The 22650-nt window shown below is 45.6% G+C and overlaps 1 protein-coding gene across 4 annotated transcripts in view; it reads left to right on the top strand.

Annotated features, from left to right (window-relative positions):
- The window catches only part of LOC144491738 (MICOS complex subunit mic25-like), a 438118-nt gene that overhangs the window by 299231 nt on the left and 116237 nt on the right, over positions 1-22650 (top strand). The window contains exon 8 of one of the 4 annotated variants that reach the window (XM_078209978.1): positions 7211-8403. The exons of the other annotated variants lie outside the window; for them this stretch is intronic. Coding sequence (XP_078066104.1) covers positions 7211-7231 — 21 coding nt within the window. The 3' untranslated portion in view covers positions 7232-8403. Of the gene's footprint in view, positions 1-7210; positions 8404-22650 lie in introns of those variants that run through there. 4 annotated transcript variants of the gene reach the window in all.

Below are 22650 nucleotides of genomic sequence, written 5' to 3'. Positions count from 1 at the left end.
TTTTCTACCATCATCCGAAACCTTACGATACAATGATCACTGACTCCTAAATGTTCCCCCACTGACACTTGCACTGCTTGGCCCACCTCATTTCCAAGAACCAGGCCCAAAACTGCATCATTTCTTGTGGGCCTGGTCAAGGTGTATTCCCTCAAAGACAAAAGTAGGGCAACAAATCCAGGGCTACCTGGATGAAAAAGGAGATAGAAATTAAGAAGTAGAAGAAAATGTGTGCTTATAACAGGCGTCAGGAAGAAAATAGTTGTGAATCAAGAGAAATACAGAAGGTTTGGATGGAAGAGGAAAAAGTATATTAGAGAAGCGAAGAGTCATTATGAGAAAAGGCTGGCAGCCAACATAAAGGGGAATCCTAAAGTCTTCTATAGAAAACTTCTCTGAGCACAATCGAGGAACATTAGCCCCTCTCTGCTCTTTAGACTACCACTGTCTCAGTCTCCGTTCAAGTAATTAAAAGTCTTCCATTTTAACTTCTCTATGATATTTGCATTTCTCTGTAATTTTCTGCAGACTTTAGACCATAGGAACAGGAGTAGGCCATTCAGCCCTTCGAGCTTGCTCCGCCATTTGATAAGATCATGCCTAACACTCAGTAAGTCTACTTTCCTGCCTTATCTCCGTAATCCTTAATTCTCCTAAAGATTAAAAGCATGTCAATCCTTGATAATGTTCAAGGACTTGGCCTATACAGCTTCCTGGAGTAAAGAATTCCAAAGATTTACCACTCTTTGAGCCAAGAAATTCTTCCTCAAATCCGTCTTAAATGAGCACCCCCTTATTCTGCAACGACGCCTTCCAGTCCGACACTCCCAACATCCTCCCAACATTTACTCTGTCCAACCCCTAAGAATGTTACATATTTCAATCATATCACCTCTCATTCTTCTGAACTCCAAGGAGTATAGACCCAACCTGTTTACACATGGCAGTCCCTCCATACCTGGGATCATCCTAGTAAACCTCCTCTGTACTGCTTCCAATATTAATACATATATATATTATCTGCAATGCGGATTTTGCCCATATACATACATATTTATATATATCATAGAATCCTGCAGTGCAGAAGGAGGCCATGCGACCCATCCAGCCTGCACCGACCACAATCCCCAAAACCCAATGCATTTATCCTAGCTAGTCCCCCTGACACTAATTTATCATGGCCAATCCACCTAACCCACACATCTTTGGACTGTGGGAGGAAACTGGAGCACCCGGAGGAAACCCACGCAGACACGGGGTAAACGTGCAAACTCGGCACAGACAGTGACCCAAGCCGGGAATTGAACCCAGGTCTCTGGCGCTGTGAGGCAGCAGTGATAACCACTGTGCCACCGTGCCGTCCAACCACTGTGCCACTGTGCTGTCTAACCACTGTGCCACCGTGCCGTCCAACCACTGTGCCACCGTGCTGTCCAACCACTGTGCCACAATGCCATCCAACCACTGTGCCACCGTGCCGTCCAACCACTGTGCCACCGTGCCGTCCAACCACTGTGCCACCGTGCCGTCCATATATATATATATATATGTGTCGTATATATTTAGATAGGCAGAATCCACATTGCAACTTTGAGAGGAGCTGTTCAGCTACAGGAAGAAGTCTCACAACACCAGGTTACAGTCCAACAGGTTTATTTGGAATCGTGAGCTTTTGGAGCGCTGCTCTTTCATCAGGTGAGTGGAGAGGTAGGCTCTCTCTGTGCCCACCCCAGTCCAACGCCGGCATTTCCACATCACAGCTACAGGAAAATGGTGATTAAGGAGGACTTTTGCAAAGCCCTTCCCAGTGGCTGACAACAGAGAAATTCCTCTGCAGTTACAGCAGTCGGACTTATCACCTTTCTTGAAGACGGTCACGATTATGGCTTGGAAAGGGTGCAGGGAAGGTTTGCTTGGTGGTTACCAGGGAGGAGGGACTCTGGCTTATTATTTATTTACTCTATCAAGACCCTTCACACTTGTGAATATGTCCATCAAACCTCCCCTATTTTCTCTGCTGCAAGGAGAGCAATTCCTGTTTCTCCAGATTCTCCAGCTAACTGGAGTTCTACATCCCTGGCATCATTCCAGTAAAGCTCTTCAGCAACCTCTCTAAGGCCCTGACATACTTCTCTAAGTGATACGGGTCTGCAACTTGATGGGCATTTTGACAGTGAGCTGTCAGTGTTCACCATCATTACCTCCTGAATTTCACCGCAACTTCAGGATTTAGGGGCAAGTGCAATTTGAAACATTAAGAGGCGGTACCGTGGGCACACCATCCCTTCAATCCTAAAGCCAGCCAATTGATCTGTTGAAAACGTCCCCTTTTCTTCTCTAAAACCATTGTTAGAAACCCAATCAGAAGTTAAGCCTTGTCCAGTGAGGTGTAACTATCTTTAATAGCAATCTGTGTACTAACTATTGCTGGACAACTAATTTGACACTCAAAAAAAAGTTGAATGTTGTGAAATACCCCCACTATTAGACTTTTAATTTATTTTTTAAAGTTTTTAAATGATATTTATGGGCACCACCGTGGCACAATGGTTAGCACTGCTGCCTCACAACACCAGGGACCCAGGTTCGATTCTGGCCTTGGGTCACTGTCTGTGTGAAGTTTACACGTTCTTCCCGTGTCTGCGTGGGTTTCTGCCAGGTCCTCCAGTTTCCTCCCACACTCCAAAGATGTGCATGTTAGGTGGATTGGCTATGCTAAATTGCCCCTTGGTGTTCCAAGATGCTCATGTTAGGTGGATTGGCCATGCTGAATTGCCCCTTAGTGTCCCAAGATGTGTAGGTTAGGTGGATTGGCAATGCTGAATTGCCCCTCGGTGTCCCAAGATGTGCATATTAGGTGGATTGGCCATGCTGAATTGCCCCTTAGTGTCCCAAGATGTGCATATTAGGTGGATTGGCCATGCTAAATTGCCTCTTGGTGTCCCAAGATGTGCATATTAGGTGTATTGGCCATGCTAAATTGCCCCTTGGTGTCCCAAGAGGTATAGGCTAGGTGGACTGGCCATGCTAAATTGCCCCTTGATGTCCCAATATATGTATGTTAGGGGGATTAGTGGGATAAGTACATGGGGTTATGGAGATAGGGCCTGGATAAGATGCTCTGTCAGTGAGTCGATGCAGACTTGATGGTCAGAATGGCCTCTTCTGCCCTGCAAGGATTCTATGATTTTAGTTTTTACGTTAACCCCATAGATAGGGCCTGATCTTTATTCCTCTTTGCAAAAATGTCATAAAGTGGTTTGATTAGTAATGCTTTTCATTTTCTGGTTTGTTGTCTGCGAAAAAAAAGTCATGTGATTGGCTGCTTTGCCTGCTTGGTGACATCATTGCAGCTCAACATTGGGATTCCCCATTAAGCAACATTACAATCAGCCGCATGGCAAGAGACGTCAAGTTCTCAGCTGCAGAGGTCGCTAAGTCTCCCAGTGCAACTTTCTTTGAGATCAACAGCGATCACCATTAATCTGTAAATTAGCGGCCATAGATTTGAATTAGAGATTACAGTGCCACACCTGGAGTAAAATAAGAAGATGGAATGGGGGACTGGGACTATTTGGATAGCTCTATAGAGAGCCGGCATGAGATGGATGGACCGAATGGCCTCCTCCTGTGCCGTAATGATTCTATCACTCTCCCTATTAGTTAGCACAGCGGGTGTTATTATTACACTGCTGTTCCCCATTGATTTCAATGCATTGGGCGCATTATTGTTTTACTAACTCAAAGATTTCAGGATATAGATTTGTGACTATCCATTGCTGAGATGGTGTTTTGGGTTATAATGTAATTTATAAAGTTCTATATTTTATTACACTATTGGGATGCGGCAATTCTGAAAATAATACAGGCAGAGCGATAAAGACTAGTTAAGTGCAAATCTGTGAGTTGATTATTGACATCAGTCGGCAGTTTCTGGGCATGTTTCTAATTAAGATCTATGGGAATTTGCTTTCAGTTGCTGTCTGATTCCCTTGACGTCACATCAGCAGCTCTGCTGTGAAGTGGTGAGAAATTCTAAGATGGAATAAAGTCTTGTTTAGATAAAAACCCCTTGAAAGCATTCAGATTTTGGAGATTAACTTTTAGCGCACCATTGTTATTTTTAGGCTATTGCTGGAATTAACTTTCTAGATTTGCACATACATGGCTGCCTGCAATGTGTTCTATCCCCGCTCCTCACCCACTTACCTTTCACCCTTCTCCCTCTGTCGTCACCCTTCAGGGTAAATTAATCTATCGCCTGTCAAACTAGTACTTCAGGATCTCTTTTCTTGCTTAAAGTTTTTAAAGTTTATTTATTAGTCACAAGTAGGCTTACCTTAACACTACAATGAGGTTACTGTGAAAATCCCGAAGTCGCCACACTTTGGTGCCTGTTTGGGTACACTGATGGAGAATTTAGCATGGCCAATGCACCCTAACCAGTACATCTTTGCGACTGTGAGAGGAAACTGGAGCACCCGGAGGAAACCCACACAGACACAGGGAGAACGTGCAGACTCCGCACAGACAGTGACCCAAGCCGAAAATCGAACCCAGGTCCCTGGTGCTGTGAGGCATCAGTGCTAACCACTGTGCCACCATGCTTGTTCCTCCCCAACACCCCCACCACCTTCTCAGTTAACTTGATTGACCAAGGTTTAACGTACCATTTGTTAGCTGTCGTATTAGGGTTCCTTCCAGCCCACTGCTGAATTGGAGTTTCTTGATGTTGCACAATTTCCAATTTATGTGCTGTTTGTGGCCGGATAGTCAAATGGTCAAGAAATGTCTCCACAGAAAGGAACACAACTTTAGTTGGACATGCAGGAGATTGTCCCTCTAGCAAACAGCAATGCAATAATTAACTGGATAACCCATTTTAGCTATATTGGTTATGAATTTGGGAGAGCTGTTTTGCTTTCTTCAGAATAGTACCTTGGTAACTTTAGCATCTACCTGAGAGGATAGATGGAACCTCAGTTTAGGTTTCATCTGAAAAGTACACCATTGACAGTGCAGCACTCCCTCAGTACTGCATTGAAGTGTCAAACTAGACGACAGACTCGAGTCTCGGGGGCTTGAACTCACAGTCTTCTGACTCAGAATCACAGCTAACACCTCGATCACAAAGGTCGGCAATAAAGGGTGCCATTAAGTACATTACAGTTGCAATATGGATTTTAAAGAAGCTTCAGCTTAATTTATTATTTCACGGGCTGTGGTTGTCGTTGGCTGGACCAACATTTAGTGCCCATCCTTCATTACTCTTGAGAAGGTGCTGGTGGCAGCCTTCTTGAATTGCTGCAGTGTGCTGTTCAGAAGGGAGTTCCAGGATTTTGACCCAGCAACAGTGAAGGAATAGTGATACAGTTTCAAGTCAGGATGGTGTGTGGCTTGGAGAGTATAAAGTTCTAACTATGTTAGGGGTTGTCGGTTTTAACAAAAAGAAAATATGTGGTTTGTACATGTGGATTCAAAGTAACAACAAGAGATTTATTGAATGTTCTCTGCGCAGAGTACAAACTAAAGTAAAACTGAAGCCTCTGTAACACCCTAATGACATCACCATCAAATCATGTGATCAGCTCTTAAAGCAACCTGCAACCCTTCTAAATATACAACAGAGAGGAACTTATAGATGATGGTGTTTCCATGTATCTGCTGCTCTTGTACTTCGATGGCAGAGTTTGCGGGTTTGGAAGGTTCTGTCGAAGGAGCCTTGGTGAGTTGCTGCAGTGCATCTTGTAGAGGGTACACACTGCTGCCATTGTGTGCCAGTGATGGAGTGAGTAAAGGTTTAAGTGGTGGATTGGGTGCCAATCAAGTCTTCAGTAGTGTTGCAGCTGAGATGGGAATAAGCAACGCTTGTAGTAGGGCTTGTTACATTGTGCTGTGGAGCAGCAGGTCCCTAGGAGTGTAAAACACAGGTGATAAATTGTGCTTTAATGTGTGCCACAAGGCCAGAACACACTGATGAGGTTTAGATGACATCAATCTGTAAGAGCAGAGTGTAAGCGAGTGGCTGAAAATCCCCAAGAGTGCTTTATAAGAGCCTTGAACGTTCCAGCAAATATAGAACATAGAAACATAGAACAGTACAGCACAGAACAGGCCCTTTGGCCCACGATGTTGTGCCGAGCTTTATCTGAAACCAAGATCAAGCTATCCCACTCCCTACCATCCTGGTGTGCTCCATGTGCCTATCCAATAACCGCTTAAATGTTCCTAAAGTGTCTGACTCCACTATCACTGCAGGCAGTCCATTCCACACCCCAACCAGTCTCTGCGTAAAGAACCTACCTCTGATATCCGTCCTGTATCTCCCACCACGAACCCTATAGTTATGCCCCCTTGTAATAGCTCCATCCACCCGAGGAAATAGTCTTTGAAAAATATTTTTTGATAATTTACCCAGTTTACTGTTTAACCTTTCCTGGAGCATACCAATTGGAGTTTTGCCATCTGACTTCTCTTCCATTACCTCTGTTTATGTGTGATTCTCTTGTGCAGTGAGAGGGGAGAACGACTTTACATCATGTAGTGCACGTCACAAGCAAGCTGAAATCAGTGGTAGCTCAGCTTGTGGTCAATGAGTGCAAACCAGGCTTTGAATGTTCGGTGGTACTCATGAGTATTCAAATGAGAGAATAAGCACTTTTAAAAACAGAAAATACAATTAGACTTAAAACATTGGTCCCTTTTCGCAAATAGCAACCCATCTACCTGCCACCTCCTGAAATCAATCCATTCATTCTCCAGAAGCACATCTAATTGTGGCTTGAGCCAATAATGCAGTGTCCCCCGGTGGCCTTCCCAATCCACAGTTCTATTTTGCCCAGGGTTCTGTCTTATCTAATTGTCCCACTTCCAACTTATCAACCTTTAAGTCATGTCCCTCGGTGTTTGAGCCCGTTGCCACAGCAAGCAATCACCCTGGGTGCTGTTAGTCGGTTTCCTTCACAGGCTTGGGACAAGTGTCGCCCCAAAGGCCCAAACAGCTCTTCAGGGCATTCCCCGCATGGCCATTGTTACATGCCATCCTGGTGCTGGGTCTGATACCATGAGTGGGTGTCAAAGCCTGGCTCTAAATAATCCAGCCACACGAACTTGCCAGCTGGAGACACGAGATGGTGATGAGCAATGACAAAATGGATTATGCTTTCCTCCCTCCTCTCCTTGACTCAGTTCAATGTTCTGGTTTGTTCAGGTGATCCCGTGTCTCCACTGATTATGTGCTTAAGCTCTTCTGTGTCCACACATCCAAAACAGCTTTTTGTTGACATTTACTGGCGCTGTCAGCTGATGAAGACCGGGGCACTTTTCATTTAGAAAATGAATATGATGCACACAGAGTCTGGAGGGACTGCCTATTAGACGGACAGAACATCATCTTGTTTAGCAGCTGTACAACCCTTAGGCTCTATTACATTGTCTGGCACTTGACCAGTTTGTTGGTTATCCCGAGATAACACTTATGAAGTGTCCCGCAGGCTCTTCCTTATATAGGAGGGAGCAATTAATATATTTGTTTTAACTCCCACTTAACGAAAGTGCTTTAACTAATATATTAGGGAAGAAGAGAAAAGTCCAAGGGGAGTGAAGTGGGGAAAACGTAAAGATGGGACATAACACATAAAATGGCTGCCTGGCACATAACAAGTTACCTGGGAAAGAGACATTAAACAGGCACTGACTTTTAGTGCAGACAGCTACTTGAAATTGAAACATGCAGGACAGACAATTATTTACATGCAGGGAACAAATACTGCAGGAAACCAGGGCTTGAGGCACTTTTAAAATAAGGACAGACCCGGGACAATAGGGTCTGATAAAGAGATTAGCCACAAATGGGAATGGGAATACATAAATTCCCGTAAGCCTACATAAGCCTAGGTAGGTAGGGACATGACCGGCGCAACTTGTGGGCCGAAGGGCCTGTTTGTGCTGTATTTTTTCTATGTTCTATAAATGCAGGAAAACCAATTACTGTATGTATAGACCAAAACTAAGTCATTGATAAATCACTGAAAGAGGAAATGTATCCATTCTATGAAACAATGCGATGTTAAAAACCAATGTCTGTACATGTCTGGCTGTAACGATGTGTTAACTATCGATCCTACTCAACTGTAACGATGTGTTAAATGGCTAATGTCCGGACTATCCATTGTCTGAAAAGTATAAAAATGAACCACTCCTATTGTATCATTGAGAGAATGTAGCTGCCTGGTGTACTGCGGAGTGCCAGCGCCTTTTCTCCATGAAGCTTCGTTAAATAAAACTGTATTGTTGAACCTCCAGTCTGACTCCGGTGGCAATTTTCCCACAACAGGGAGCATTTTCAATGCAAAGTACTTACACATCTGTATAATTCTCAAAATAAATTAGAAGTGCATCCCGTACCTTTCTCTTTAGCATGTATTTCCTCTGCGATACGGACTCAACTTTTTAGGCCTTTACTTGTAACTCTGATGATGTAGTTTGCAGATTTGCATCTCTAAGCAGACTTCATTCTCTAACAAGGGAGAGGAGTACACGGCAACATTCAGCAGGAGATGTCACCATCTGAGCTCTGCATACTGTACTTGATCGATACAAACCTGTCCCAGTTCCGGGGCTTCAAATTCAGCATCCAGGGCTGTTCTAATCTCACCGCCCATTTCATAAGAACAGAAAAACTAGGAGCAGGAGTAGGCCATCTGGCCCCTCGAGCCTGCTCCGCCATTCAGTAAGATCATGGCTTATCTTTTCGATGGCTGATACTTAAGGACACACAGGTAATTTTGGATTAATGTTCCTTCTTCAGTTAGCTTCTTCACCTGCAAATCAAAAAAGTATGGATGTTGAGTAGGACTGAGCCGAGCTACGTCTTTGATAGCTTCTGGACATTGGCCAGTTGAGCCGTAGGTCTACCATTGCCCAGAGAACCATATGGCAGCACGTTAGCCTCTTTAGGAAAAGATGCAAGCAAACTGATGTGGCAGAAAAACCAATAATAAGTTAAAAGGAGCAAAACTATCGCGATTTATATGTCCTAGAGATTTGATCAGTTCTGAGCAGGCCTCCCAACCACTGTATCACAGCTGCAGTCAAATGCGAAAGACCTAACCCATGAACTGGGATAGTAAAATTCTCAGCACATCTTCCTACAAACTGCTCCCCACCAACCTCCCCAGTGTCAAAACACACAAAGTCTACAGAAGAGGTCCATGCAAAGTAATCTGACCCAATTACCATTGCTGTGTTGCACTGAGTGCTCTTTATGTACTATTTCAAATCTTGCACAGGGCACACACTCCCTACCCACAAATGTCAGTTTTTTTGATTATTCATTTCGTAGAAATCATAGAAAACCTACAGTGCAGAAGGAAGCCATTCGGCCCATCGAGTCTGCACCGACAACAATCCCACCCAAGCCCTATCCCCGTCACCCCACATATTTACCCCTCTAACCTACGCCTCCCGAGATACTAAGGGGCAATTTAGCATGGCTAATCAATCTAGCATGGCTAATCAATCTAATCTGCACATCTTTGGACTGTGGGAGAAAGCCGGAGCACCTGGAGGAAACCCACGCAGACATGGGGAGAACCTGCAAACTCCACACAGGCGGTGACCCAAGCCGGGAATCGAACCCAGGTCCCTGGCGCTGTGAAGCAGCAGTGCTAACCACTGTGTCACCGTGCTGCCCTATTTGTGTCAACATTTTCTAGTGTAAGTTGCTATGTCAACATTACCTATTGTCGACACTATGTCGACTGTTATGGTGCATTGCAAGCTCTGGCCACTGGATGGCTGTGTGGAATTTCCTGGAGTCTTCAAATTCTGTTGCAATCTTACGGATAAAAATAAAATTCATCATTTGACCATGGCGAACGCTATAAGATATGGAGTATTCATCTCAAACCTTGAAATTATCTTGCGTGGTGTTCTCTTTCAGTGCAGACTGCTCCTTGGTCCTGTGTCTCTTTTGCTGTCTGTTTGATTCACCTTTCCATATCTCTTGTTGCTGTGGAGAATTAATATCTAAGCATTGGCTATCATTGCCTCCCTGATATTTAGTCAGCTAGCTGAGAGACTGCTGCCTGTGATCGCGGTCATCAACTTCTCCACAGATTTACCTACGATCCAAAAAATCTTTATTTCATTTCTTTCCCAGTTTTCCTCCTTCATGCACATGTCCTTGCAGGGCAGAGTGGACCCTGGCTGCTCATTACTGTTCCCTAGCTCAGGGAACTAAAGCAAAGCAAAGATGTGCGGGTTAGGTGGATTGGCCATGCTAAATTGCCCCCTAGTGTCAGGGGGACTAGCTAGGGTTATGGGGATAGGGCTTGGGTGGGATTGTGGTCAGTGCAGACGCGATGGGCCAAATGGCCTCCTTCTGCACTGTAGGGATTCTATGATTCATTCAAAAAAACCTAATGCAACAGAGACCACGGATATTTTCTATTATCTTCTGGTCCGCATAGGTCACTTTAACAGCTCATAGAAACATAGAAAATAGGAAAGGAGGAGGCCATTCAGCCCTTTGAGCCTGTTCCACCATTCATTATGATCATGGCTGATTATCCAACTCAGTAGATTGCTCCCGCCTTCCCCCGCATATCTTTTGACCTCTTTTGCCTCAAGTGCTATATCTAACTGCTTCTTGAAAACGTTCAATGTTCTGGCCTCGACTACTTTCTGTGGTAGCGAATTCTATAGACTGACCATTCTCTAGGTGAAGAAATTTCTCCTCATCTCTGATCTAAATGGTCTACCCTCTATTGTCAGACTGTGATCCTTGGTTCTGGCCCCCCCCCCCGCCATCGGGAACATCCTTCTTGCGTCTACCCTGTCTAGTCCTGTTAGAATTTTATAGGTTTCTATGAGATCCCCCCTCATTCTTCTGAACTCCAGTGAATACAAGCCTAATCAATTAAATCTCTCCTCATACGTCAGTCCAGCTATCCAAGGAACCATCTCGAGAGCAAGAACATCCTTCCTCACAGACGGAGACCACATCTACACACAATATTCCAGGTATTGCCTCACCAAGGCCCTGTGTAATTGCATCAAGTGGTGGAGATGCCGGTGTTGGACTGGGGTAAACACAGTAACAAGTCTCACAACGCCAGGTTAAAGTCCAACAGGTTTATTTGGTAGCAAAAGCCACTAGCTTTCGGAACAGGCTGTTCCTTCGTCAGGTGGGTGGGAGTTCTGTTCATAAATAGGGCATATAAAGACACAAACTCAATTTACAAAATAATGGTTGGAATGCGAGTCTTTACAGGTAATCAAGTCTTAAAGGTACAGACAATGTGAGTGGAGAGAGCGTTAAGCACAGGTTAAAGAGATGTGTATTGTCTCCAGACAAGACAGTTAGTGAGATTTTGCAAGCCCAGGCAAGTCGTGAGAACATCATCCACCAGGTACACGGTACAACTCGGCCAACGTTGTCTACCTGATACGCTGCAGGAAAGGATGTCCCGAGGCATGGTACATTGGGGAAACCATGCAGACGCTACGACAACGGATGAATGAACACTGCTCAACAATCACCAGGCAAGAGTGTTCTCTTCCTGCTGGGGAACACTTCAGCGGTCACGGGCATTCGGCCTCTGATCTTCGGGTAAGCGTTCTCCAAGGTGGCCTTCACGACACACGATAACGCAGAGTCGCTGGGCAGAGACTGATAGCCACGTTCCGCACACATGAGGACGGCCTAAACCGGGATCTTGGGTTCATGTCACACTATCTGTAACCCCACGACTTGCCTGGGCTTGCAAAATCTCACTAACTGTCCTGGCTGGAGACAATACACATCTCTTTAACCTGTGCTTAATGCTCTCTCCACTCACATTGTCTGTACCTTTAAGACTTGATTACCTGTAAAGACTCGCATTCCAACCATTATTTTGTAAATTGAGTTCGTGTCTGTATATGCCCTGTTTGTGATCAGAACTTCCACTCACCTGATGAAGGAGCAGCGCTCCGAAAGCTAGTGGCGTTTGCTATCAAATAAACCTGTTGGGCTTTAACCTGGTGTTGTGAGACTTCTTACTGTAATTCTCCTGTTCTCGAATCCACGCACTATGAAGGTCAACACACCATTTGACTTCTTTACTGCCTGCTGCACCTGCATGTTTATAAGGGCTCATGTCTGTATAAATATAAAGAAATAAAGAGCAAGTACAGAAAGAAAGAACTTGCATTGCTATGCAAGCACCAAAGAAATACAATTTTGAGAAAGGTGAAGCTAGAAGAGTTGACTAGGATCAAGGAACTAATTGATGGGGGGGAGGATGCAGGGGTAAGGGGAATTACAAAATTAATGGTAGAGGAGAGGGTGCAAGTGAATGAAGGCGGTAATTTAGATAAGGGAGTAGAGGGAGAGGGGGTTCGCGACTCATCAAAGCGGGTCCAGATAAAAGCTGGAATAAGGACACTTTGCCTGAATGCACGAAGCATTCGGAACAAGGTGAATGAGTTGATGGTGCAAATCAGCACAAGTGGGTACGATCTAGTGGCCATTACAGAAACGTGGCTGAAAGGTGACCAGGACTGGGAGATGAATATCCAGGGGTATCAGGCGTTTAGGAAGAATAGACAGGAAGGAAAAGGTGGTGGGGTCGCGCTATTAATAAGAGATAATATCAGGGTAGTACTGAGGGATGACATAGGCTCTGAGGAACAAAACGTGGAATCGTTATGGGTAGAGATGAGGAATAGTAGAGGGAGAAAGACACTAGTAGGTGTGGTATATAGGCCCCCAAATAATAATGTTGAGGTAGGGAGGGCTATAAACAAGCAGATAAGGGATGCGTGTAAAAACGGAACGGCAATAATCATGGGGGACTTCAACATGCACATTGACTGGCAGACTCAAGTCGGTAAGGGTGGAATGGAGGAAGAGTTCTTAGAATGCTGTCGGGATAGTTTCCTTGAACAGCATGTTACGGAACCGACGAGGGAACGAGCTATTTTGGATCTGGTATTGTGTAACGAGGTAGGTAGAATTAAGGATCTTATTGTGAAGGACCCTCTTGGGTCTAGTGACCACAATATGGTCGAATTCCTGATTCAGATGGAAGAGGAGAAAGTTTGGTCTCAAACCAGTGTCCTCTGTTTGAACAGAGGGAAATATGATAGGATGAGGGATGAATTGGCTAAGGTAGACTGGGAGAGCAGGCTGGCAGGTAGGATAGCTGAGGAACAGTGGAGGATTTTTAAGGAGATCCTTTTCAGTTCTCAGCAAAAATATATTCCAGCAAAAAACAAGGATTGTAAGAAAAGGGAGAACCAGCCGTGGATAACGAAGGAAATAAAGGAGAGTATTAAAATAAAAACAGCTGCGTACAGAGTGGCCAAAAATAGTGGAGAAACAAGTGATTGGGAAAAATTTAAGAAACAACAAAGAGAGACTAAGAAAGCGATAAAGAAAGGAAGGATAGACTATGAAGCTAGGCTAGCAATTAATATAAAAAATGATAGTAAAAGTTTTTATAAATATATAAAAAGGAATAGAGTGGCTAGAGTGAATGTTGGACCCTTGGAGGACGAGAGGGGGGAGTTAATAGTGGGAAATGAGGATATGGCTGAGTCTTTAAATAAGTTTTTTGTGTCGGTCTTCACGGTGGAGGACACAAATAGTTTGCCAAATATTAACGATAGAGGGTTGGCAGCAGGAGAAATACGTAATACGATTAATGTTACCAGAGAGGCAGTGCTGGGTAGACTAATGGGACTGAAGGTGGACAAGTCCCCGGGTCCGGATGGAATGCATCCCAGGGTATTGAAAGAAATGTCAGAGGTAATAGTGGATGCGTTAGTGATTATTTATCAAAACTCGTTGCATTCTGGGGTAGTGCCGGTTGATTGGAAAACGGCTAATGTTACGCCGCTGTTTAAAAAAGGAAGGAGACAAAAGGCGGGTAACTATAGGCCGGTCAGCTTAACGTCTGTAGTAGGGAAAATGCTGGAATCCATTATTAAAGAGGAGATAGCAGGGCATCTGGATAGAAATGGTTCGATCAATCAGACGCAGCATGGATTCATGAGGGGAAAGTCGTGCTTGACGAACATGTTGGATTTTTATGAAGATGTGACTAGGGCGGTTGATGGAGGAGAACCGGTGGATGTGGTGTTTTTGGATTTCCAAAAGGCGTTTGATAAGGTGCCCCATAAAAGGCTGCTGAAGAAGATTAGGGCACACGGAGTTGGGGGTAGTGTGTTAAAGTGGATTGGGGACTGGCTATCCGACAGGAAGCAAAGAGTCGGAATAAATGGGTGTTTTTCCGGTTGGAGGAAGGTAACTAGTGGCGTGCCGCAGGGATCGGTACTCGGGCCGCAACTGTTTACCATTTATATAGATGATCTGGAGGAGGGGACGGAGTGTAGGGTAACGAAGTTTGCAGACGACACAAAGATAAGTGGAAAAGTGAATCGTGTGGAGGACGGAGAAGATCTGCAGAGAGATTTGGACAGGCTGAGTGAGTGGGCGAGGATATGGCAAATGGAGTATAACGTTGAGAAATGCGAGGTTATACACTTTGGAGGAAATAATAACAAATGGGATTACTATCTCAATGGAAACAAACTAAAACATGCTACCGTGCAAAGGGACCTGGGGGTCCTTGTGCATGAGACGCAAAAGCCCAGTCTGCAGGTACAACAGGTGATCAAGAAGGCAAATGGGATGTTGGCCTATATCGCGAGGGGGATAGAATATAAAAGCAGGGATGTCTTGATGCACCTGTACAGGGCATTGGTGAGGCCGCAGCTGGAATACTGTGTGCAGTATTGGTCCCCTTATATGAGGAAGGATATATTGGCATTGGAGGGAGTGCAGAGAAGGTTCACCAGGTTGATACCGGAGATGAGGGGTTTGGATTATGAGGAGAGGCTGAGGAGATTGGGTTTGTACTCGTTGGAGTTTAGAAGGATGAGGGGGGATCTTATGGAGACTTATAAGATAATGCGGGGGCTGGATAGGGTGGAGGCGGAGAGATTCTTTCCACTTAGTAAGGAAGTTAAAACTAGAGGACACAGCCTCAAAATAAAGGGGGGTCGGTTTAAGACAGAGTTGAGGAGGAACTTCTTCTCCCAGAGGGTGGTGAATCTCTGGAATTCTCTGCCCACTGAGGTGGTGGAGGCTACCTCGCTGAATATGTTTAAAGCGCGGATGGATGGATTCCTGATCGGTAAGGGAATTAAGGGTTATGGGGATCAGGCGGGTAAGTGGTACTGATCCACGTCAGATCAGCCATGATCTTATTGAATGGCGGGGCAGGCTCGAGGGGCTAGATGGCCTACTCCTGCTCCTATTTCTTATGTTCTTATGTTCTTATACACTTTGGATATTGGTGTTCTGAGAGATCTGGGTTTCCCGTGCACAAATCACAACAAGTTAACATAGAATCATAGAAACCCTACAGTACAGAAAGAGGCCATTCGGCCCATCGAGTCTGCACCGACCACAATCCCACCCAGGCCCTACCCCCATGTCCCTACATATTTACCCACTAATCCCTCTACCCTACGTATCTCAGGACACTAAGGGCAATTTTTAGCATGGCCAATTACCTAACCCGCACATCTTTGGACTGCAGGTCAACATGCAGGTACAGCAAGCAATTAAAAAACAAATGATATGTTAGCTTTTATTAAAAGAATCACTTAAATGGTTGGGAACCTTTTGAATTCTTGACCTCAGAGGGCTGTGGATGTTCAGTCATTGAGAATATTTAAGGCAGAAATTGGGTACAAAGGGAATCAAGTCTAATGGGGATAGTGTGAGGAGGTGTAACTGAAGTAGGAGATCAACCGTGGTCTTATTGAATGACGGAGCAGGCTCGAAGGGCTGAATGGCCTATTCCCGCTCCCATTTAATATGTTGTGATCTTTCACTGTCTTGGGCTGTACCAAAGCACCTTACAACCAATGAAGCATTTTTGAAAGGTTAAGTTTAAAAGGTGGGGACCAATTTACAAAGAGCAAGGTAATGCAAACAACAGTGAAGTAATGACCAGATGTAGTGATGTTGGTTGAGGGATAAACGTTGTCCAGGCTATCAGAGGAAGACCCCCTTGCTCTTCCTCAAAATGGTGCCCTGGGATCATTGACACCCACCTGAGGGGATGGACAAGTTGTCCATTTATCATCCCATCGAAAAGATGTCACCTCTGGCAGTGTTGCAGTCCCTCAGTGGTGCACTGGAGTGCCAGCCTGAATTTTTGGAGTGGGTCTTGACTCAACAATGTTACCCATTGAGCCGGGGAGGCGGTGGCCTAGTGGTACCATCGCTAGACTATTAATCCAGAAACCCAGCTAATGTTCTGGGGACCCCGGTTCGAATCCCGCCGTGGCAGGTGATGGAATTTGAATTCAATAAAAAATAACTGGAATTAAGAATCTACTGATGACCATGAAACCATTGTCGATTGTTGGAAAAACCCCTCTGGATCACTAATGTCCTTTAGGGAAGGAAATCTGCCATCCTTACCTGGCCTGGCCTACGTGTGACTCCAGAGCCACAGCAATGTGGTTGACTCTCAACTGCCCTCCAAGGGCAATTAGGGATGGACAATAGATGCTGGCCCAGCCAGCGACACCCATGTCCCACAAATGAATAAAAAGAAAACTGACACCTAGTTGTCCCATTTAAGATTCAATTCCAAATATACTATGAATAGAAACTGGTGACATAAACCTGCTGAACACATGCATTCTGTGCTGGAGCAGTAGACAAAGAATGTACTCATCTGTTTAAGATTCTTGCATCAGGTCTGCTTATTCTGAAACCACCTTGACCAAGAAGGGTGCTTCACATCTGCAGATTTGGTATTTTAAAATGTATGCAATGGGGTAAAAGTCTGGTAAATCCTAAAACCAGCAAATGGCAAAAAGGACTTGCTGATTCTTTCAGCTCTGAAAAAAAAATAAAAGAAGAAAAAGATCCTGGGAAGGTACAGGTCTAATCTATTAGCAAATATATTTGTGCTTTCATTTTGTGTTACATTCAGTGTGTGCCAGAGATCAAATTGAAACTGATTGCCAACAAAATACAGTACTTTACAAGCAAGAGATAAACTGGATAATACTATGCAAACCGTGAGTACTTAACTGTACATAAAGGTGCCACCCTTATTGATTACTAATGCCTGAATAAAATACAAAGAGAATAGTACATAGAGATCTGTGGATGACTTGCTATCCCCAATGAGGAAGGCAGTGATGTCAGGTCAGAAAGATCCACAATCGCTGAAGCGTTGCAGCAGAATGTCCTTCAAGCTTTTTTGACTATCCTCTGTACAATATTTTTGCCGTGTTCAATTATATCTATCCATCTGCTGTATAATTTTTGTCTTGTGTCATTACATTGTGCTGCTACCCATAAGTAAACTGCTTATCAAATGGCTCCAGTACCTTGCTTCCGATCTGGCTCAGTGGCTACACAATAAAACTTCACCAGCCTGAGTTAACTACTGGCATGCTTCACCTACCAAAAGAGATCTGAAGGTTTGAGTGTTATTAGGTTGCTTTTTTTTCCAAAAAAAACCCGAATAACTTCATATCCTGACAGTGATTTATTCCAGTTTGGATAACTGAAGTACTGTCTTAAAGGAGAAAATGGCCCAGAAATACTCATCAAGCCAGGCTGCATCTGTGGAGAGACATCAACGTTAATGGGCTGGATTTTTCCAGTTCTTTAGGGCAGTATGAGAGTCAGGAAGGCTGGGAAAATGGCAGAAGAAGGTGGCATGCTCGACATCCTCCCACCATCATGCTATTTTGCCAGTGGCAGTAAAGATGGTAGGCAAACCCGCCAATGCGGTGGCCAATTCAGGGTCACTTTTAACCTCCGTGGGCATTTTGCCAGTGGCTTGGGGGCCCACTGCCCTATATTGAAACCATCCAGTGAAACGTGGTGGGCATTGGGAAAGGGGAAGGTGCACTGGCTTTATTTGTACTGTTTGGCAACAGTACTATCTATCCTCGCAAGAACCCCCCCCAACCCCCAATTTATGGGTCTGTTTATCAGGCTCTGGCTACTCCTAACCCCGCATACACCTCTTCAAGAGCGCCAATCATTGATGCTTTCTCATCCTCCGGGTGCAGACCCAACAATGACCATTGCTAGAGTTGGCACTGCTGATTTGCCGTCCCTCTGATTGGGTGGACCCTTGGGTCCCACCAGCCCATTGAAACAGAGTCACCACAGCCCCATGCTTTCAGACCCCGCAGTGGGACTTTTTGCCACCACAAAAGTTCACTCCAAATGACCTTCCGTCGGAACAGAATGTGTTTTGAATTCTGATAGAATGTCAACCTGAAACAATGGCTTCTGAACCTTCTGCCAAAGACAGAGGCTTCGAGGTGACACAACCAGAGCTATCTGCTCACTAGGACAACCATTGAGCAGGCCATCAGACCTGGCAGCTGTCCTCGTCTTAGAGATAACCATGGCAGGTTGGGGGGGGGGGGGGCGCGGCAGGACCTCTTGAGGCTTCTGCACCTCCAGCGTCACAGATGCAACTCTGCCACTGGCTCACTGCTGCACTGATGTACCCTCCAACAGAGGGCCAAGGTTGCTAATGCTGATTATGGGAGGGATGAACCCTTCATCCTCTTCGGTGACTTCCTCAGCCCATGGTTGGTGTTCCGGATTACTGGTGGGAAGCAATTGGCATCCCCTGCGAGCATCCCTGCACCAGGAACGTCACTGACTGTGGAGTGTGTGCTGTGTTTAGCAGTGTGCAGTTCCTATATGCATTCCAAATGCATGTGGCTTTTCTTGAGGTTGGCTGTTCTTTCAGTAGAGGACCTCATGTGCTCAAAGCCCTGAATCATGGCTGGATGGACTTCTCCATTCTCAGCGCATGACCATGCACTGCTTCAGGGGAGCAGTTTGTTACTGCTGATTGAGGAAGAGGCTCCAATCTAGTGATCCCTGAAGCCCTGCATCTGTCCCCAGCTAGACAGGGCTGTGTCTGTCCTCTGAGGGGCACTGTTCACAGCTACCTCTGCCCCTGGCACCTCCTCCTGCATACCAGTGTAGTACTCAACTCAGAGTGGCTGCTAATTGGCTGCCAAACACATCCCCAGGTTAAATATAGGGCTCCCCGCCGCCTCTGCACTCCCCTTCCCTGCCCGGGACAGACCCTTCCCCCCCTCCCTCTCCCCCAGCCCAGACATGGAAATGGCCCCAAGTTCTGGCCTCTGGAAGGTAAATCCAGCCTGTTAGCTCCATTTCCCTCTTCACAGATGCTGCCTGACCTGCCGAGTATTTCCAGCATTTTCTGTTTTATTTCAGCTTTCCAGCATCCAGCTGTACAGTTTGCTTCAGCCTGGATAACTGAACCATGGTAAGAAGTTTAACAACACCAGGTTAAAGTCCAACAGGTTTATTTGGTAGCAAAAGCCACAGTGTGGCTTTTGCTACCAAATAAACCTGTTGGACTTTAACCTGGTGTTGTTAAACTTCTTACTGTGTTTACCCCAGTCCAACGCCGGCATCTCCACATCATAACTGAACCATGACATAAGCTATATCAATCTGGATGACAAAATCACTTTTCCTCCTGATTGTTATACACTGACTGCTGCGAGAATTTGTGCCCCACTGTGCGGAGAGAGAAGGTACATGTATGTGAACCTCGGGCCATGACAGCACCAAACCTAGCTGTAACAGCGTCTGTGGTCGATCAGCTTGTTTAAGCACCCTCATCGATAGGTGTCTACCTCGACAAGATTACAGCTAGACTAGTTGTGTCTGTGGAACTTTATTTAGTGCTGATAAACCAAATAGTAGTTTTGTTATCTGGATTGGAATAAATCACGGCCAGGCCAAGAAGGGAAAGAATTAGAGTTAAAGTGTGTGGTTAGTCATATTTCTAAATTTTATACATACATTTGCTGCTGAGTAAATCCTGTCAAAGTCTAACGGAATTCTTCCGGAATTGCGGCTTGAGGATATGGTAAAATTTCAAGTTCAAACCAGGATTATTGAAATGTTGATTTTCCAAACTTGAATGTATTTTAAAACCGTTTACAAGTGTATGCATATGACCAAGCTGCAGGGTACTGCTGGTAAATAAACAAGCATCTTCGTTTACTAATCACTATGCCACGGGGCGACACGGTGGCACAGTGGTTAGCACTGCTGCCTCACAGCGCCAGGGACCCGGGTTCGATTCCCGGCTTAGAATCATAGAATCATAAAATGTAGAAGGCCATTCGGCCCATCGAGTCTGCACCGACCACAATCCCACCCAGGCCCTATCCCCTCAACCCCATGCACTTACCCTAGCTAGTCCCCCAACACTAAGGGGCAATTTAGCACAGCCAATCCACCTAAGCCGCACATCTTTGGACTTTGGGAGGAAACTGGAGCACCCGGAGGAAACCCACGCAGACATAGAACATAGAACATAGAAAGCCACAGCACAAACAGGCCCTTCGGCCCACAAGTTGCGCCGATCACATTCCCACCTCTAGGCCTATCTATAGCCCTCAATCCCATTAAATCCCATGTACTCATCCAGAAGTCTCTTAAAAGACCCCAACGAGTTTGCCTCCACCACCACCGACGTCAGCCGATTCCACTCACCCACCACCCTCTGAGTGAAAAACTTACCCCTGACATCCCCCCTGTACCTACCCCCCAGCACCTTAAACCTGTGTCCTCTCGTAGCAACCATTTCAGCCCTTGGAAATAGCCTCTGAGAGTCCACCCTATCCAGACCCCTCAACATCTTGTAAACCTCTATCAGGTCACCTCTCATCCTTCGTCTCTCCAGGGAGAAGAGACCAAGCTCCCTCAACCTATCCTCATAAGGCATGCCCCCCAATCCAGGCAACATCCTTGTAAATCTCCTCTGCACCCTTTCAATGGCTTCAACATCTTTCCTGTAATGAGGTGACCAGAACTGCGCGCAGTACTCCAAGTGGGGTCTAACCAGGGTCCTATAAAGCTGCAGCATTATCTCCCGACTCCTAAACTCAATCCCTCGATTAATGAAGGCTAGTACGCCATACGCCTTCTTGACCGCATCCTCCACCTGCGAGGCCGATTTAAGAGTCCTATGGACCCGGACCCCAAGGTCCTTCTGATCCTCTACACTGCTAAGAATGGTACCCTTCATTTTATACTGCTGCTCCATCCCATTGGATCTGCCAAAATGGATCACTACACACTTATCCGGGTTGAAGTCCATCTGCCACTTCTCCGCCCAGTCTTGCATTCTATCTATGTCTCGCTGCAACTTCTGACATCCCTCCAAACTATCCACAACACCACCTACCTTGGTGTCGTCAGCAAACTTACCAACCCATCCCTCCACTTCCTCATCCAGGTCATTTATGAAAATGACAAACAGCAAGGGTCCCAGAACAGATCCCTGGGGCACTCCACTGGTCACTGACCTCCATGCAGAGAAAGACCCCTCCACAGCCACTCTCTGCCTTCTGCAGGCAAGCCAGTTCTGGATCCACAAGGCAACAGCCCCTTGGATCCCATGCCCTCTCACTTTCTCAAGAAGTCTTGCATGGGGGACCTTATCGAACGCTTTGCTGAAGTCCATATAGACCACATCCACCGCTCTTCCTTCGTCAATGTGCTTGGTCACATTTTCAAAGAACTCAACCAGGCTCGTAAGGCACGACCTGCCCCTGACAAAGCCGTGCTGACTACTTTTGATCATACTAAACTTCTCTAGATGATCATAAATCCTGTCTCTCAGGATCCTCTCCATCAACTTACCAACCACTGAGGTTAGACTCACCGGTCGGTAATTTCCCGGGCTGTCCCTGTTCCCTTTCTTGAATATAGGGACCACATCCGCAATCCTCCAATCCTCCGGAACCTCTCCCGTCTCCATCGACGATGCAAAGATCATCGCCAAAGGCTCCGCAATCTCCTCCCTCGCCTCCCACAGTAACCTGGGGTACATCCCATCCGGTCCCGGCGACTTACCAACCTTGATGCCATTCAATAGTTCCAACACATCCTCTTTCTTTATGTCCACATGCTCGATCCTTTCTGTCCTCCGCAATCCAGCAGTACAACCACCCAGATCCCTTTCCACCGTGAATACCGAGGTAAAGTATTCATTAAGCAGCTGCGCCATTTCTAACGGTTCCGCACAAACTTTTCCCCCTTCACCTTTTAAGGGTCCTATGCCTTCACATCTCATCCTTTTACTCTTGACATATTTGTAGAAAGCCTTGGGATTCTCCTTAATCTTACCCGCCAAGGTCTTCTCATGACCCCTTCTCGCTCTCCTAATTTCCTTCTTAAGCTCCTTCCTACATCGCGTATACTCCTCTAAATCCTTAACACCTCCTAGCTCTCTGAACCTTCTGTACGCCTCTCTTTTCTTATTCACCAGGTTCATCACAACCTTCGTACACCACGGTTCCCGTACCCTACCAACACCCCCCTGTCTCATCGGAACGTTGTCATGCAGAGCTCCAGACAAACATTCCTTGAAAATCCTCCACTTTCCTTCGGTACTTTTCCCCAAGAATGCCTCCTTCCAATTTACCCGTCTAATTTCCTCCCTGATGACACTGTATTTCCCTTTACTCCAGAGAAACACTTTCCTAGCCTGCCTGACCCTATCTCTTTCCAATGCTATCGTGAAGGAGATAGAATTATGATCGCTA

Source organism: Mustelus asterias, chromosome 3, assembly GCF_964213995.1.
Source record: "Mustelus asterias chromosome 3, sMusAst1.hap1.1, whole genome shotgun sequence".
Classification (NCBI taxonomy): domain Eukaryota; kingdom Metazoa; phylum Chordata; class Chondrichthyes; order Carcharhiniformes; family Triakidae; genus Mustelus; species Mustelus asterias.
Note: the sequence above shows the minus strand (reverse complement) of the source record. Positions and strands in the feature narration are given on the sequence as shown.